Below are 19,129 nucleotides of genomic sequence, written 5' to 3'. Positions count from 1 at the left end.
AGTATGCAAGCAGACATGCACCATGACACAAGTACTTTGAGGATACATGCTGTTTGCTTATGATGCAATAGTAGCTATAAAAAAAACTAGGACACATTGCTATTATACTAGTCTAGATCCTAGTTCTGTCCACAGTACAACTGCAGGTGTATTTGACTCTTTTGTTACCAAAAGAAACTTTTTCTCAGTTTTACAGGGCACACAAATGACTAGAAACTGCAAACAATCTCTTCCTGTACAGTTTTTCCTAACTCTCTATAAAATAAATGTTAGCTAACCTTTGAAAACCTTGTGTAACAGAGGGGAAACTACTGTCGAAGTGGGGAACAGACTCAGTAATATCTGAGTTTTGCCCTTTTGTAGCAAGTCATTTGAATATACAAGATAGTTGATAAGTATCATCTGGAAAGTCTGGTCTCCCTTACTTTCCATGGCAGACTTCCTGGAGATTTCACGATACACTGACTTCTCTCATCTAAGGGCAGTGCTGAATATACAAGGTGCACATTCATTCTTTCTCCAGTCTTCATCAGCTAAGCATGCTATACTCCCAAATATTAAGGTCACCTTTCATATTACTGACACTCTGAAAACCTACAGCAGTGTAAAGAAAAACATATAAACCAAGGTAAGACAGCTGAGAAACTCAGAGATCTTCAGCAAACATCGTAAAGCTTCATTTTTGTTATTAAATATATGCCTCAAATATAATCAAATGCTTCTAACTTTATTTCTCTCAGTTACACAGTTTAACACTTAGCATAAACTGTTTATCTGACTGTGTTTTGTTTTAGGAATACACATACGTTTTGGAAAATATTTATATGCCCAATGTAGCATTTCTAGTAAAACTTCCTATGGCCACCTAGTGGCCTAAATGGAATTGACCTATTAAAAATATTTAGGATTACATGAAGATCCTCCTCATCTAAAAATAAAACAAAAAAGTACAAGTTTCATAGCTTTTGCATATATTTAAGATATAAATACTAATTTGTTTGCACAGTACATCCTTTAACACAATCTGAGAAATCAAATGGGGGAGGGCATGAATCTTACATGAGAAAAACTAATAACATAAAGCAAAATTAAAATGGCCCTTAAGGAAAGAAAGAAATTGAGGGAGCAAAATATGAATCGAACCAATGATCCGAATGCATGAGTAAGTAAACAAACAATCTGCACTATGGCCGCAAGTGTTATTAAATCTGTATGTGAGAAAAAAAGGAAAAGGGTACCATTAAAGAGAAAAAAAAAGAAGAAAGCTAAATGCTTGCATAGTATGAAATGTTATGGAAATTCACCTGTTGTCCCCATTTTCAATAACTTAAATGAATATCACTTAAAACATCACACAGATTAAAGACATCTGTATATATTTCAGATTTCAATATTAATGCCAAAAATACATAGTATGATTTTACATAGGATTTATGCTACATTAGAACACTAAAGACAAACATCACTTGAGTATTAAATGAAACATTAAATATTAAATAACTGAAAAATAAAATAACAAGTGTAAACACTAAACTAACTTGGGAATTTGCTATTGCAACACATCCAATGAAGTGGTTTTAAACAGTACAAAAAGATTAGATTTAAGTATGTTTCCAGTCTACTTGGAATACACAAAGCTCATTCCAGAAACCTTTTAAAAACTGGTCCAGGATCACATAAGAACCTTCTCTCTCGAGCGCTATTTTCATTCCTTTACAGACTTGACTTTATACTGTCGTCTCTACCAATCTTCGCTTGTAAGGAGTAATCAACAGTAAAACGAATACTTGAGTTTGCCATTGTTTGCTAGCATCTTGGTGAAAACTGAGGATTTGTTGGAGATTCAGTGTAAGATTTGAGTTCATACGCAGCGCCGCTATCAACTTCCATGGATTTCCGAGAGAATAGGAGCCTTACATCTCTGTGGAGGTAGATCTTTCCAGATTTAGAACTCTGGAACCTGAAAAGATACAATATCTGTATTATCTAAAACAAAAGATTAATCTTTAACTATTATTGAATTAAATGCATTCCTTTAAGAGATTAAGGCCAAAAAAAACCCCGTTTGAACATACAAAATTAGTCAGTTAAAATGAAAGAAGAAAGAATAACCTAATATTTTCAATCTACTTTGTTTCCTTTGGCATTTAAAGGTTTTGTTCCTAATCACCAATGTAGCGCCCAGCTTTGAAAGTGGTATGGAATACTTGAAGTTCACACTGCAATTACGTAGTAGGATTAAAGTCCTTCGCAATCTAGAAAGGCAAAAAGTGCTCTTCAGTGAGCACTCCTGAAAATGCCTAAAGGGTGGCCGAAGCACACACAAAAGGGAAGGTTCCAATATCAACGAAGGCATATATACATATCAAATATACATTTCAGTGCTAGCTAGCATAGAAACAGATTTCATTGCTCTCTCTATGAATGTACCAGCAAGAATTTTACTACTGCTTTATACCTCACACCAAATTTAAGTCCAACTTGAAAAGCAGTAGGTATGGGGATCTCTGCAGGCAGACAGAAAAAAGTTTTTCACACAGAATACAGAGCTGTTTCAAAGACACTACACTTCACTGGCCCAATCACCAAAGGAAAGAGAGGCTGATTCCTGGGTCCATTTATCTTTTATGCTGCAGCTAAACAGCCTAATTCAGGTCCTCCAAACCTGCTGGGAATGTGCCAGTCCCACTTTCCCTGAGATTTAACAACTATATATGAAATGCAGATCTCGTCTCTCTAAAGAACTGTATTCTATAGTCTTCATCTGGCAGAACTCCTTAATTTCCTTCTCTTGCTCAGGAAAGGCAGGAGAGCCTAAGAAGCATTTCTTATGGCAACTGGACTTAACGTCACTATCACTATGCCACGGTAAGTGAGAAAAGCTATTGCTACTGTAACAGAAATAGAAACAGAAAAGCTATTTCTATTATAATGACAAAATGTTACCATTACAAATGCTGAGAGATCAGTGCACACTCTGTTATCACATGTATTATAATTTGCACAGATTTTTAATAAGCATTTACTCATTGACCCCATTGAAGCAAAAGTAATATCTGTAGAATAAACCTAGCCATAATCAGACTGAAATTCTGAGAGGCAGGAGAAAGACAGAAAACTATGGAAGACCCATCAAGGTTTCATTGTCTGGGGCAGGCAGGCTGTAGAAATGGATTCTGTGCCACCGTTTCGTTCAGACGAGTGATGCAGAATAGCCTGTAGTCATCCCCACAGCCAGACAAAGGAAAATTCTGCTCTCCTAGATACAGCTGTCAAGGGCATTAAATGTGGCGGGGTCCAGTAGAACGCTCCTACTGGCTCCCACAGAGCTCCCATCCATCACTATTTATTTGCTCGGTGCTGTCAGTGTGAAAGCCCTTTACCTGGTAGGCAAAGGGGAGAAGATTCTATCTCAAGAGAAGACTCTGGAGGAGAGCACAAGAAGGAAGAGTGAAAGAGGCAAGGGACAAACTGAACACCACAAACCAGTTAATTCAGCATGTAACTCATAAAACTTTAAAATTAAAAATTTTATTGAAAGATCTTTTGCAGCAAAAGTATGATTGAAATTAATTCATATAGAATAGATAGATCTAGTTATCAAAGCACCATCAAAAAGTAGCGCTCAATTCCCACTTTACACATGGATCTATCAGAAAATAATTAGGAAGGTCTATTTTTAAACTTCTCAAGCTTACTATTTTCTATTAGTGAGAATCCTGCAAGACTCCCTTTGCCCAGTAAATAACGCTTCCCTGTAGCATGGCTTTCCTGAGCATGACATTTCACAAAGATTGAAGGAGGGTGAGTGAGACACAGCAAGAGAGTTCAGGGGATTCTTCTCATCTCTGCTTCCATCACCTATTTTTTTTTTTCCTTTGAGAAATGTTTATCGTACTAATTGGGATTTAGAAATGTTGCTTTTCATGCATGCAAATACATTGGAATAATCAAGAGACAACCATTACCTACACCCTTGTGGGTTGGTGATGGAGTGGCCAGCGTGGGACTGGCTCCAGAGCTGTGGCAGCTCTAGTAGTTTTGTGTAAAGGAATCAAGAAAAACACAATAGAGGTCTCTGACACATGGTGTCCTAGGAACAGTATCAACAGACATATACAGGAAGGCTTAAACACACAAGTGTCAGATGAGCTAGAAAGTCTGGCAGAGGAAAGAAAGTGATAAATATTACTGAAGAAATGACAAATACAAGCACAAAACCTATATTTCTAGATGAGGAAAAATGCTGAGAGATCAGAAAGATCAAAAAGCAACTAGTAAGCCAGTAATAGCAGGTATCTTCAGCTTCCACCAATAAATGTATCACATGCCATGTTTGGAAAATATTTTTTAAAAAAGTTTCTCAACACCTTGAGGATTCACTACTTTTAACAGCCAGTTTCAAGCTTACCCTCCACCTAGCCTTCAGTAACAACCCCTGTTTAGCTGTTAAGCATCAACAATTATGCTCCATGCAATTAAAAGAGGCAATATGTCAGTAACTAAAGCTGTTGACCAAGCTTTAAAAACTTGAAAAATGCTGAGCTGTGGGCAGGTTAACTGTTTAATTGCCTTTTATAAGGGTGCCAGAATGTGACCTAGAAACCAATGGATGGTCATCACCCTCACAGCACTGGGCAGAAATGAGGCGTGAGCAGAGCTGGACTTACAGCTCTTATGCTCATGTAGATTTAATTACAATACAGAAATCATTGCTTCACCTGCGACAAAAAATTTATCCCCAAAGCATCTTCAAGAAATGACTTAAAACTGCAGGTGCAACTCTTTATTTTCTTATAGTGAATAAAGCTCTGCTGTCTGTGCAAGCTACATTTTATATCTGTAGCTGTGGGTACAAATACAGCCTAATGGCATATTGAACAGTATCTCAAACACATAAAACTGCATGCAGAAGCTGCATACACAATAAATCTGACACTTTCAGAGAGTGTTGTAGAAAATCTGGCTGCCAATGTTAAGTTCCAGACCTATGCAAGCATTTTTGCTGAGTTACCACTTGAAAAAAAGGTTTCATAAAGTGAGTGCTGACAACTGTGATTAAGGCCTCGCAAGCAGATGCGACCACAATGCAGCTTACTGGTGGTGACTTCATTTGTTTTTTTGAGCAACATCTCAACATATAAGCTTAAGATGCTTGTTTTTGACAATTACTGCAACTAAAACTGAAAGGCTCTTTGAAGCCAACTTGAACAACAAAAAAAAGAATCTTAATAGTTTACATTTTTTAGGTTTGTATGTAATTTTCAGTAAAACGGGTTTGAGGAAACATTGCTGCTTTTAAAAATGAAGTTTTAAAACCAACTTACATATGAATTAATATACTACTAAGACTTTTTAAGCTCTCCTAATTAAAATACATCTTTAGTAAAGAAGGCTACTAGATTGATAACTGAGTCTTTTGTAAAATCTGAAGTACTTGGTATAATAAACCCCAAGACAGATCAGCATAAACTACTGTAATATTACAAGGAGTTTTGCAGTTCTTCCATTATGAGAAAGGACCCACTGTTCGAGTTCATCTCTGAAGCAAAAAACTTCTGGCATACTCTGCAAGTATTCACTTTCCAAAATAAGCAGCTAAGCATCATAATTATCAGTGTGTTTTTCCAGCCAGAAATGGATGCATTTCCAATTACACATTATAAATCCATGAGCTGATCCCTAACAGAGGTCTGAAAGCTGAGCTAAGCTGTACAGATATGTCAAAACTAGATGCATCAGAACTGCTACATTTCTGTCTCTCAGCAGGTATCAGAAATAGGAAGCTCATCAAAGACTACCTGTAGCTATAAAAGACAGCAGAGAAGAAAGCAGATTTCCCTTCAAATAGAAGTAATTATTGGGTCTGTCTACAACAAATTTACAAACTACATTAAAGCAGAAGCTGAAAGGGGACACAAGTCTACTATTTCTCATGCCTGTACACCAGATCTGGTTTGCCACAGATTTTTGCCCACCACTGCAGCTGATGCCTGTCCTCAGTTCCTCTGCATCAGTTAGATCAATGTTACAAGTGAATAGAGCCTTTTATCTAGGCTACACACACTTCTGCAGAATTTACCCCAGAAGAAAATTTTTAGAAGGTGGTTAAGTTAGACATGGCAAGTTAGTGTGGCCTGAAAGGATGAATTTCAATCCAGGCTAAAATTCAGAATGAAAACACAGTTCAACAGCCTCATCATGATGCTATTTTCACACTCCGCTAAACCAACACACATTTTTTTATGACTGTCAGCTTTCATTTAACAGGAAAGGTTGGCCTGGAATCACTGCCCTAGACAAAGTTGTGTTTCAAAAGTCTGCTGGGTAGAAATCAATGCCACGAAATAGGGAAAATAATATGTACCAGCAGTAATTCTACAACAAATTAAAGAGAAAAATGTAAAAGATTTTATTTTCTTCTGCTTGCTTGCTTCAGAATGTCAGCTGCCATCGGGTTTCCCAGTGCTGCAATGAAAGCACTGGATCTGCATGTATGTGGTTTGTTTACTACAATAATGCATGCAAAAGTCTGCAAACTGCAGAAGGACAGAATATATCCATCATTCCTCCTCTGCAGTCTCCAGAACATCCTGGGAGCAGCAGCACAGTATCTGGTTTCAGGCAGTGCTTTGTAAATCATTTAAGGAAGATTGTGTGAATATTTTATAAAGTGAAAGGCATTGTCAGCAGCATTGCATCAAAAAATGTAAAAGGTATTTACATTTTTATCACTAAACACTGTATTTTTAGGAGTAACCCAGAATGCTTTTCACATTACAAGCTATTCTGGTGAAGAAGCTTGTGTGTAGGACACTGGGCACCTTCTCTACACTGATCCTTAGTTTTGGCTTTTGCTCATGTGACATCCACTCTATTTACTGTAACCTCAAAAAAAGTACATCTATCCAGCCAGAACTAAATCTCTCTTGCTAAGAGAAGAATTAAGCTTTACAAGGCTATAGAAAATACTTCAATGCCAAGAAAGCGGTTTATATTTTACCTTTGTTTCTCCCAAGCAGAATACAAATTATTTATTAGCTCTTCTTCCACTACTGTCTAGCTTAAAGATCAAGTTAAAAGCATTCTTTTTTAAAATTAAGTCTGTATACAGAAAGGCTGGCTGGGAAAGAAATCATGAGATAAATTTTGGCAGGTACTTGTTTTTTGTGATTTTGGTTGGTTGGTTTTGTGTTGGTTTTTGTTTTGTTGTGGTAGTTTGTTTTTTTTTTTAACTCCAAGGAGCTTACCTCAGATGTATGAGGTAGCGTAGTAGCCTTTCTTCAGTCTGTTGACTATTTTCTTTATTGACAGTTCTTTTGATTTCTCGTCTCACAGGAACAGAAAAAGTTCTTTGCCGTAGGAATGTTTGATGATTAGCTGGCATTTCTCTCAAGTCATAGATCACCACAAACATCTTCACCACAGTTTTGTTAGGGTTAAATAAGGTCTGAAAAGACAAGCAGTTCAATACCAAACTCTTTAGAGATGACAAAAAAACAAACCAAATAATTCCCATGCCATACAGAAATGTTTATGTAAAAACATTGTGCAGTTTTTCTGTTTTTCAACACTTCAGCTACTAGCAATTCCCACTTTTAAATATAATACTAAACACAACCTAATCTCAATGAATGAATAGTATATGACTACTGTTACTTCGCTAATCTGCATACCCATTTTTGTTTATTTTTCCAGTCAGCTTTTTGTCTACACTTGTTTTCCAGACACAATACATTCACAGGAAGCACAGTGGTGGGCTTCACTTTTAAACCTGAAATTACCAATGTGTTACGCTGGACTGGGTTCTTAAAAGAAAGAGGCAAATAGATGGTTCTAAGCAATGACTGGGATTTACTTTCTGATTGTATTACAAAAAATAGGTGGTGTTAAAATGTTAGAAAATTTAGATAGAACTGAGTATTTAATCTTAACCCCTTTAGAAGGATTTCAGAATTTGGACTGTGGCCTAATTAATTCTCTGTTACTTCTTCAAAGCCACAGTGTCCCCAACTATTCTGAATCTTCAGTAACTGATTTTAAGTCTCTTCACAGCACAGATGGGTTCAAAGGTTGGGAGTCTTTTTTTGTCCTGCAAATTACACACAGATTTCTACTTTGAATAACTACGGTACCCACAGAGATGCACATTTCCACTGCTAGCTTCACGCTCCTCTCCAATAACCTCATCTCCTCTGCTTGACTTTCTTGATATTAGCAGTTTCAAGGCACCCGTATCTGCTGAGTACGTACGTACCACTTGTATTGTTCCTGAAGGCGGTACCCGATAACCCCTTTTACCAAGGGACTCTAAAGTAATCACACCCTAGAAAAGAGAGACACACATTTAGTTCAATTCGAGAGATATAAACAAATCAAAATGTTCTATCCATGTAATTGTCAATGGGAGACATATAAACAAATCAAAATGTTCTATGCGTGTAACTGTATTTATTTGTAAAACTATCATTAATGTATAAAAACTAAAAATAGAGAAGGCAATGCATTAAGATGCAGTTAAAAATAAACAAGAGGGTCCTTACAGATACTTTGGCAGATCATTAAAAGCTGTGCCATAAGGGTACGTTTTCCTCTGGAAACAAGATCCAAGTTTCCAGACTAGCAGTCAGGGAGCTATGGTGAAACAGAGCTTTCTTTTCAAAACGGCTTGTAAGTTACAATGGAAGATTTGTCTCCTTCTTTCCACTTTTGTGTCACCTACAATCGTACCAATAATACTCCAAATCTCACAGAACTAATTTCTGCGTTTCAAAGGCAGCAGATGCACTTAATCTTCCATTCTAATCCAAACTTTAGCGATGATGACATCTGCTTTTGTACCAGCTGTGATCTACAGAGCATCTGAGTGTCTCAGTGCTGTGACACTGCTGAGGACACCCTTAGGGTACTGCCCTAGGGCACACGTTTGATTAACCTGCAGCACACAACCGTTGTACCCCACCGGACTGGACTTAACAAAAAAAACCCCAAACAAACAAACAAAAAAAGACCCCAGAGTAGAGAAACTAGCTATACAAACAGAAACAATGTTTCTGATGATGGAGGCACTATATAAATGTTGTATTAATCCTGGGAGACTCAGCCATAACAGCATGTTTAGAGCATGTGGAAAAGCCTGAAACAATGAAACTCAGCTGGGAAAATAAGCAATGCTACTTTAACCATTTGAGGAACATCAGAATCCCTTCACCTCCTGGAAAATCACGTGAAATAATCTAGCAAGATGAAAGCAAAACAACAGATACTTCTTGGCAGTGGTTAAGAGAAGACATACACAAGTTTAAACTCAACTTATTACTCAAACATAACTTCCAAAACCATTTCATTTTCTGAATACTTTTAAAACCAGAAGGTCAGAAATGTGGTTAAGTGCTATGAATTTAAAATCTAAATACTGGGATAATCAGATGTTCAATGCTTTACTTACATGTTTAAACAGACTATTTACCATATTTTAGACAGACATACACATATGAAAACCTCTGAAAATTAGATCTGTCACCCAGGTAACATCGAGGTTCCTTAACAGGCGTTCATCACAAATCTAGCTGTCTGATTCAATGTTAGCATACAAGATATCTTTTGCTTTTTACAAGGAAGCACTTTTAGACATCCAAAAACCGTGCTGTCATTGTAGAAATGCGGAACAGAATCAGCACAAGGATACCGAGATCACAAACACCGTGTCGGTGCGAACATCAGCAAACCGTGCAGCTTTTGAGAGTACCGCGTGTCACACTAGCTCAGGCAGTATTTGCTTTAAAAGAAAGCGCTGAATAACTTCTGAGTCTAAGGTCTCTATCAGCAATTGCACCTTGGCCTGCACCTAAGCCACTTGCTGGCAGCGTGGTTCGTTGCCTGGGGCAGCTGCTTGTTGGGACAACAAAATGTATCCCATTAAGTCCAGGTATTGCCTCACTGCCTATTTTAAGTTAGATGGATAAAAAGAGATGGTGGGGGTTGATCACTCCAGTGTGGACAGAGACAAATATGTTCAATATGCCAAGACAAGAGCAGTTGCACAGTGGGGTGGAACAATGGGAAGAAAAGGACTAAGTTAGTGAAAGGAAAAAGGGACAGGAGAACTCCATCATAAGCAGTTGAAAATAACCCAAGTCCCTGCAGATCCCCACTTCCTGAACTCTCTGCTCACCAAGCTCTTGTTCTTCACCTCCACCTATCAGAATTTATTTAAAATAAATCCAAGCAGCCACACACTTACCATATAAGGAGAGGGTGCATTATCATCTGAAACGCTGTAGAATGACACTTCAACTGGCAGAGTCATGTGCATGGGACAAAAGACTCCACTTGCTCCCACTTCTGCTGTGAAACCCTCCACGATGCCGAGCGGGTCTAAGCGAAAATTGAGGACAGATTCCTGAAAAACAAAACACATACTGCTTAGGTTGGGAATGCCTCAAATAAAACATAGCAAAACTCAGCAGCAAACAAGGAAACAAGTTTATATAAGAACTTGGGTCTTTCATAAGGTGACCTGCCAAAAATCAACACTGAGGCAAAAGTTACGATGAGCAGCGGAACATTCAGCAAGATGATAGTGGTTTAAGAGAAAACATCATCCAAACCCAGTCTTCATCCTGCTGAAACTGGTGCCCACAGAGAATTTTATTGCAGCAGGATCTGTGCATTATTTTCCTTGATATATATCATCTGAAGAAAATGATAGTCTGGAATCTGTAATTTTCCTCAACATATTCGCTCCACATTTCACAAATATGGAGTACGATACAACCCGTTAACACACTAGGTATTAGTTATTGATATTTGATATGCTACATGAAGTGAAAAGCTGGAGGCTACCCTTTCAAATACCTTCTGTTTACTGCACTGATTTAACATAGTTTTTGTGACGTATTAAGTAGACTTTAAGAGTGAAAATGTAAATCCTTTTTTCTAGGGATTTTCATTTCAACAGAACTCCTCCTAACTTGACCATAGTGGGAAATAAAAGTTTTAAGCAGCTCATTGTATCTGAATCTCTGAGACAGGAGACATCTGGGGTGTGAAATATGTGCCTTTATAGCTGGAAATTAAAACAAATTTTATTCAATTTAATTATGAACTTTTACATTGTAATCAGGCTGGAATTATTCACAGTAACACACTTTTAAAAGCAGTACAGAAGAATACTAAAAATATCACAAGAATTCTAGAGAATATGCAATACCTCGAAGTTTCCCAGAAGGCTAAGACTTGTTACTGGTGGAGCACTAGAACTTAGAAATGGTTTCCCATGGCTCTCTGGATCACTGTCTCTGTTTATACATTGTTGTGGGCTATTAGGAAAAAAAAAAAAGAAGAAATATAAAGGATAAACACATTTGCTTTTTTCTTCTAGGTATAAACAGCTCTAGGAAGAATAATTTACTTACTGTATTACAAAATGTTGTCCTAAAGAAGTAACAGTTGAACATTGCCTGTTAATGCTTTAGCAAAACATTTCCTAGTTAACTGAAAAAATGCTTTCACAAGTTTTACATTACAAGGGATAAAGACAATAAAAATTTAGGTTGTTCATTAACTCCATTAGCAGGAACCGAAGTATCAGATTTTTTCTCTTGTATGCAGATATTTGTGTCTCGTATCCTGAAGCTTCCAACATCAAACTGCCATACTAAAAGCTGTCTGTTACATGTATTAATGTATAAAAGGTCATGGTCGGTCCCTTTTAAAAGTTAAGTTTTCTGAATAAGTTAAGGCAAAACATTTAACCCGTTCAACACTAAGAACAAAACATAACACAAAAATAACACTGATCTGAAGAATAATCAACAATTACTACCTTTTCTGTTTGAAAATTCAAGTGTATCTTACAGCACACCTACCCCTGCACAGGACTGAGTTCATCCTGGCAGCAGCTCTCTTACCATGGTTATGTCCCAGAGCCGTGCTAACTTGGAGACCCCTGGGGCAACTCAGCTGCCAAGCCTTATTTCAAAATAAGAATTCTTTTGAAAGGTACCCATCTTTTGTCTTTACTAAGATGCTTTGTTGTTGCATACAGGTATGTATACACGTTATGTCTCCACAAAAATTCTTAAAATTTCTAAATAAAACATACCTTCTTGCAGACAGACTTTTCAACTGCAGCAGTGATGAATCCAGATCAAAGCACCCAGACTGTGTTTTTCTTTGAGGAACCTCAAGAGGGAAAGAAGATGCTAATTTGAAAAGTGTACCTCTAGTAAGGACAATTTTGCCAAGTAAGCACAAGTTTGCCAAGAATTTTCATGACATTACAAAATTATAAAAACAGAGCAGAAGAGAGTCATTCCTATACATTCTAATCTTAGTGAAGAAAATTCCAAAATTATTAATGACAAGACTGTAAATTCTGATTAACAGGAAGTACTTAAATACTCATTCAAGAGGCTGACGTCTCTTTGGAATGGTACAGAACATTACTAATAAACAGGCTGTAACAATTTTCATCCCAGTTCCCTGAAAATATGACAGCCTTTGCAAGCACTGAAGAATAAAACACATCATGTGTTGATTACAGAACATTACTACTTCAGTAGTTTTAATTGGGACTGCCTTTTTCTTTAAAACTCCCAACAACCTACCAAGAACTGTAACACTTCCCCAATGTATGTCTTAGCACAGCAGCTTTGTATCACTTAGTCACTCAATGACATCTCTGATTGCTGAAGAATATATGGTACAAACTGTTCACAGAAACAAAAGCTTTGGAATAATAGGCAATCAGGTATTAATAACTCACACAAAAACTCTTAAATGACAAAATATGTTAGCTTACACTTAAAACACTAATCTTCAAAATGCTTTCTTTTGTGCTCTAAAATAGAACCAAGGCATTTTTTGCCATAGAATTTTCTAATGTCACCTTTTATTAATCTTGACAGGATCTCAACAGCTACCTCTTTAATATTTTATTTTCCAGAATTATTGCTCAACTTCATTTGAGTGTTAACTCTCAAATTTCCATTTGCAAGAGTATTTACTCTGACACTAAAAGTAAACACACACACTTCCCCTAGGTAATATGTCAAATTTTCTACCATACACAGATATTAAAAGAACAAAATACTTCCCTTCTCATTTAAAAGATAAGTTATAATTTCAATAACTTACGGGGCTTGAAAGCAGAGGCAATCCAGTTCTTGGGTGAAAAGCCTTGGTTGAAGTGCCATCCAAGGATCGAAAATTATGTTTCCGCCATACATTTGTGTGTTTTAGAGACGGTGCTTTCTGTCGGCAAAACAAATTTACTCAAGATATCAATGGGATATTTCAATGGTCTATCATGGTAACACTTGCTTGCCGTAACAGAGAAAGCTTCTGAACCAGGTGGGTCTGCATTACACTAGCATACTATGAAATATTCAGTATAAATTCCCCTTGACGCAATCTATAATCAGACAGACTGCTCACTAAAGATCACATACTTTATTCAGACACTGATATATTTATAACAAGACAGGATGCCTAACTGCCTATGGAAACTGTTGTTCATAATACCATCAGTCTGAGCAAAATAAGAAAATGTTCTTCTCCATGTTAAACTTACAATTAAGAAGGTATGGGGGAGGCACTACCAGCCAAACAATACTTCAGACCACCCCAATACAATAGTAACATGCTGCTTCCTACAAAGTCAGACTTAAATCCCTCTTCGTATTGGCCCTTAGCAGATATAGGGTACAAGCTATCTGACTAAGAACAGCTATGTCTAGTTGACAGGGTGGTGTCAGGGCAACGGTTGGACTCGATGATTCCAGAGGTCTCTTCCAACCTGGTTGATTCTGTGTGTGATTCTGTTTGTATAGGTGTTGGTCTTCTCTATGTATTTACCTGTACATCTGGGTTCTTCAGACGCTCACACTTAACTACGCCATCTTCTGTAGGTTTCTTCTGAGAAGTGCTTTGGAAATCAAGGCCTATTGGGTCTTCATTCTCATCGTGTGCAGTTTTCATTTTATCTTGTTTGGTTTTGTTTTTGAAACTGTCATGGTCTTTATTTAAATAATTTTCAATACTAATAAGCTGAGTATTTTGCTCATAAATATTTGGGGTTTTTGAATCTTTATCTAAACACTTGAGCTCATTTTTGTGCAAAGAGTCAGATACCTGCATCACAGTTGCTTTTTTTGTACCTTCAAGTATTCTGCATTTATCTGTTCGTAAATCGTTAAAACTGTCCGTGCCGTTGTTCTCACTAACAACTGTTCTTTCTTTAAGTTTATTTGTGCAAATCTGTTCATCAATGCTGCTGAAATTCGAACACTGTTTAATTCTATTGCTTATCTGGTCTTTCTGTGCATAACCAGAATGTATCATTTCCAATTTATCTGGCAGTTCAGATTTATTTTCTTTAATACATGATGATGAAGTGTGAATGTTAGTAAACGCATGAGAAGTTTTATTTGAAGTCTGATGAAATGCATTTCGGACAGCTTCACTGGGTTTTGCTAAAACCAATTTTCTTCTTGCTTGCAGTTTCAGAGAAGCCTTCAATTCTCCATCAAACTTAGAAGGACTAATAGGAGTATCAGGTGCCTTTGTCCTTGATTTGCTGCTGTCTTCTAACAAAGAAAAATCAGATTTAGCAAAAGAAACAGAACACTGTTCCTTGCCTTTCTTCAGCAAATTTTCATCTTCATATGTACTTCGGAAAATTTTTGAAGTCAGTGGGCTAGTCTCATGCACTTTGAATGGACGTCCAGTAACATGAGAAGTAGCTGGATCACAATGAATCAAGTGTTGGGCAATCCTTGCTATCACCTCCTGCCGCTCCTGGAGCAGAGAATCGATCAGGGGATTACTCTCTCCTGCCAACTGACGGCCACAGTGGTTCACTGGTACACGGGCAGCAAGCAGTGGGATCTCTGGTATTGCTCTAGTTTTGCCTTCACCATCATCTTCTTGTATTGCATTGTCTAAGTTGGCAATAGAAACAGGGGGGGTTTCCTTGCCTTTCCTTGTCAAGTTTTTGTCTTCATAAGTACTCCGAAAAGCTTTCGGTGTAGCTGAGCTGTTTTCACATATGTTGAATGGACGTCCAGCAACAACTGGTGAAGTAGCTGGATCACAGTGAATCAAATGCTGAGCAATCCTTGCGATGACTTCTTGTCGCTCTTGAAGTAAAGAGCCTATCAAAGGATTGGTTTCTCCTGTGGGCTGATGAGAGCAATGACTATTGGAAACACAGGAATCAACTAGAGAAACGGATTTAAAAGTTCTGACAGGTGTTTCATGAGACTGTGTCTTATTTTCTGCTGTAGCATTATAGCACTGAACTTTAGACTGCGATGCCCCAAAGTCAGATCCAAGTCCGGTAGATGGATAAAGTTTTAAATTTCTGATAGATGTCGTAAATTCAGGTGTCTTTTTTCCATTAAGTAGGCCTTCCGGTGTCATTGTCCACGTCTGTTTCCCACAGAAGTGCTGCGGACTGGAGGTGCTGCATCGCTGTGCCACACTGGAATCGCTGTGCTGATGCAATTTACGCTCTTGCATTTGCTTTTCGTAAAAGCTAAGGTTGGTGTGAATACTACAGGTCAAAACTGGGTAGTTCGATTGTCTGGGCAAGGACTGGACGCTGACTCTCAAGGCCACATTGTGAGAAACATTAGGAACAGGAAACACATGCTCAGTTGGCGTCTGGGAGAACGTCCATTGCAAGTCCACATCTGCAGCGCTCACCCTGAAACAATACAGAGGATAACATTTACAGAAATACCTAAATGAACACTCTTTAATTATCTACTTCGTAACACAAATGTCTAAGAAAAAGCACTAGAGACGCTAGCAACTGCTGTACGTTGCGAAGTGTACGAATCCTATACAACTGCCAAAGTACTGTGCCAACAACGTGGCACCTTCTGAAAGCAAACAGGAAAAGAGGAGGGAAGAATGGTTTTAAGACAAGCTGCAACAACCTGGGTACAGCAAACAAGTTTTTTTTCCATCCCAGACATACCTGTACAGAATGTTTCGGGGAACAGCACCATGTGAAACACTCAGCCATGCACTTAGCTGAGAGAAGAAAACAAAAGAGCGAACAGCCAATAAAAGGGTCTTCTCTTCAATAAATCGATCTCCACTCCTAAAATGTATTAAAAGAAACACATGGATGTTGGTAAGAATACACACAGAGAACTATTACAACTAGAACTAGGACATTTTCAGATCTGAAAATAAAACACAGCTGCATCAAGCAAAACAATGAAACTCCTGAAACATTTTGAAGATTACAGAGCCTGATTTCTTTTTATCCATATAATAATTTGCACAATTTAACATAACAAATAACATATAAGAATTGCCATTTTCAGCTAGGAGCATTTCATACTCTGCATTGCACAATGTCCACTGCAGAAAGTATGAGTACAGGGAGACTAAGATGAAAAGATGCTTAGATTTCACTGGTAAATAGTGGTTTTCTTAGATCAGTCCTCATGGCAAAGGGCCAGTTCAAAACCACTAACCAATTACTTTAATATGACAAGATTCTTGCAACTATCAGCTAATCCTAATATCCAACTTACTGTCGAGGAACTGGCTCCAAAATCCACCTTTCTAACAGCAATGCATCTTGTTTGATTGCAGGATCATTTAAATCATTCCCCTCGGTGGTGGGCCCTTCATCACTATAGCAACAGTCTGGAAGTAGCATCACTTCTACCATGATTGGAATATTGTTCTTCCACAGCAGCATAACCTCAGATCTGGTTCGCCTGGCTTGACGACACTGAGGTAAAGAAAAAATGTCAATATATGCAAGCCATAAAAATACTAGCCAAATTTAAATCTGCTTTAAAAACATGTTCCAAAGTACCAGAAAAGGGTAAGGGTCAAATTCTGTAAACTAGGTTTCACCAAATCAGAGATAAGATTCCAGAGCTACTAAATGAAAAATAATTAACAAATCCTTTATGATTGCCGTTTCAGCAACTTCTGTAGAGAATTAAGAGAGCTCATAAAAATACATTTCCCCAACCACTATACTTTGCTACCTTGTGCTTCTGTCTCCACAAGTCGTCCTCTTGGATAGACACACTCAAGCAGTATCTTTATAAATTCTGTGTCTTGGAGCAGGCTAACTTCTGCATGAATAATAACTTAAATTTACACAGCACTTAGGAACTTTTCCTTAAGAGATGGGATGCTCCAACCTTACTCCCAAACAGGCTAGCTAGATTTGATGTGCTTGTGTTGTTGGATCACTAACTTTTCAAGAATATCTGGAAAACCAAAAAGTTAGGCAAGTCAGCCTACATTTTCTCAAAAAAAACAGACCAAGAATGCTAAGTATAGCACTCGCCATTTGCATAATAAAGGCTCAAATAGGTACTGCGTTCAGGTATTCCTGCAGAATTTCATGTTCAAGGATAAAAGGCTTAACAATGTCTCGTTTTAAGGACAGACCTATTATTAGTACAATACTGAACTAAATACTCTTTTAAACGAGGGACTGAAAGAAAGCAACTGTTATTCATGCTTAACTGTGAATCTGCCTTGGGGTTCTTGGCTGACTTTAATCATAGTAGCGAGGATGCACCCCACGACACTTAAAATGAAACAGGTACCATCATACCTGAGCCAGTTTGTCGCTGCATTCATGCTTAGTTGTTGGCGGCTGACTTGATTGTGCCGGTGGGCAATGAAAGCCCTCTGTTCTGCCCTTGATCGAATACTCGGGCGTTCGACCTTCGGTGATCAACAAGGCCAAGGAGACCAGGAACTCCTCAGCTTCATACTCAAAGTATTCATCCAAAGTATCTGTCATTTCAAAAAGACAAAAAAATAACAGCATCTGCTGTGTAACAAGCTTTCAACTGTTGGCTGTCCCTGCAGTTTGTTTCAATTTACACTTAAAACAAGAGGTATGGGAAATGGATCTTTGTATAAGACTGTCTGCACTCACCATAAGACCCAAAAACATCTTTCCTCATCTCATAACATTGTCACTACAAGCAGACAAAATTAGAAATACTCTAAAGAAAGCTTCACTTAGTAACTGGTCAATGCACCAGATTTCCAACGGTGCTGAGAAACAACTGTTTGTGTTGTGAACCACAGCTGGATCACAGCTTCTCTAGAAGAAAAAAAGTTTCCTGGGCTCTAACGGGAGAAGTCCGATGGCAGTATGACTTGGCATCATTAGTATCACGTGACAGATAGAAAGAGAAGCCACAATACATCATAAAATACATTAAAAATTGAATAAGAAAAAAAAATAGAAAGATTTACTTCTATTAGAAAAAGTGGGACACAATGTTCTTTAAGATTTTTATTGCAAGTTCCTCCTGCTGGGAGCAAGGCTTATTTCAGAAGTCCATTTTTAGTTACCATTAACACATAGGAAAGGTTCCCAAAGAACATACAGAGCATTCATTGTTTTGTACCATGGTCCGTCTAAACTTGTGCAAAGAATTAAAACTCAACAAGTTTCTGTAAACAAAGCAGCAGCTAGCATTGCTCTTCATGAATTACGCTGGCACAATCAATTCCCGCAGAGGTAGGATGCACCAGTCCCGTGATTCTATGGTGTTCTGTAGAGCACCCTTCTCCTCCTCCTCCCTCATCACAAGGATGTCACACATCATTCAAATAGATTCAAGTACAACCAGATTGTGTCATTCCCCTCTCTGCTTGGAAACACGTTTCAAAATGATTTAGTTACTGAAGAGGTTACAGAAAACATCCCTTTCCGAGAAAGCTAAAATACATTCACTTCAAAGTCTATTTTAAGCACAGCAAAGAAAGCAGGTTGTAGGCAAGGCTGCCAGCAGTTCTTTACCTTTATTCTTATGCTTTAGGGGAACAAAAGCACATGACATCTTCACAATTTTAGCTTCAGTGTCCTATGTCATCCACCAAAACACAACCGCCCCAGGGTCAGAGTTAATTTCTATTCATGCTTTTATTACCATGCATAAAATACCTTTCCACTTGGAAAAAAAAGAATTCAGAAGTCTTTTTTGTCTTTATACCCTAATAGCAGAGCATTTAGCAAACATGGCAAGACAGTCTTGAGAGATCCACAAAAGAAGGGATGCATGAAACAAAAGCTCCAATTAAACGCGCAATTACCTGCATATGCAAATTGTAAAGTGTG

General features: G+C 37.8%; 1 protein-coding gene across 2 annotated transcripts in view; it reads right to left on the bottom strand.

Annotated features, from left to right (window-relative positions):
- Nucleotides 1-277: 277 nt before the first annotated feature.
- The window catches only part of ATOSA (atos homolog A), a 49,304-nt gene continuing 30,452 nt past the window's right edge, over nucleotides 278-19,129 (bottom strand). For both annotated transcript variants that reach the window (XM_068410706.1, XM_068410707.1), the window contains exons 2-12: nucleotides 17,611-17,790; nucleotides 16,557-16,764; nucleotides 15,989-16,114; nucleotides 13,861-15,712; nucleotides 13,141-13,257; nucleotides 12,107-12,186; nucleotides 11,213-11,321; nucleotides 10,244-10,402; nucleotides 8,258-8,326; nucleotides 7,251-7,450; nucleotides 278-1,960 (exon numbers count right to left, since the gene is read on the bottom strand). In XM_068410706.1, the coding sequence (XP_068266807.1) occupies nucleotides 1,807-1,960; nucleotides 7,251-7,450; nucleotides 8,258-8,326; nucleotides 10,244-10,402; nucleotides 11,213-11,321; nucleotides 12,107-12,186; nucleotides 13,141-13,257; nucleotides 13,861-15,712; nucleotides 15,989-16,114; nucleotides 16,557-16,764; nucleotides 17,611-17,790 (3,254 nt within the window). In that variant the 3' untranslated portion in view covers nucleotides 278-1,806. The remainder of the gene's footprint in view (nucleotides 1,961-7,250; nucleotides 7,451-8,257; nucleotides 8,327-10,243; nucleotides 10,403-11,212; nucleotides 11,322-12,106; nucleotides 12,187-13,140; nucleotides 13,258-13,860; nucleotides 15,713-15,988; nucleotides 16,115-16,556; nucleotides 16,765-17,610; nucleotides 17,791-19,129) is intronic.

The sequence above is a fragment of the Nyctibius grandis genome, chromosome 11 (assembly GCF_013368605.1).
Source record: "Nyctibius grandis isolate bNycGra1 chromosome 11, bNycGra1.pri, whole genome shotgun sequence".
NCBI classification, from domain to species: domain Eukaryota; kingdom Metazoa; phylum Chordata; class Aves; order Nyctibiiformes; family Nyctibiidae; genus Nyctibius; species Nyctibius grandis.
This window is presented reverse-complemented; position numbering and strand designations above follow the sequence as displayed.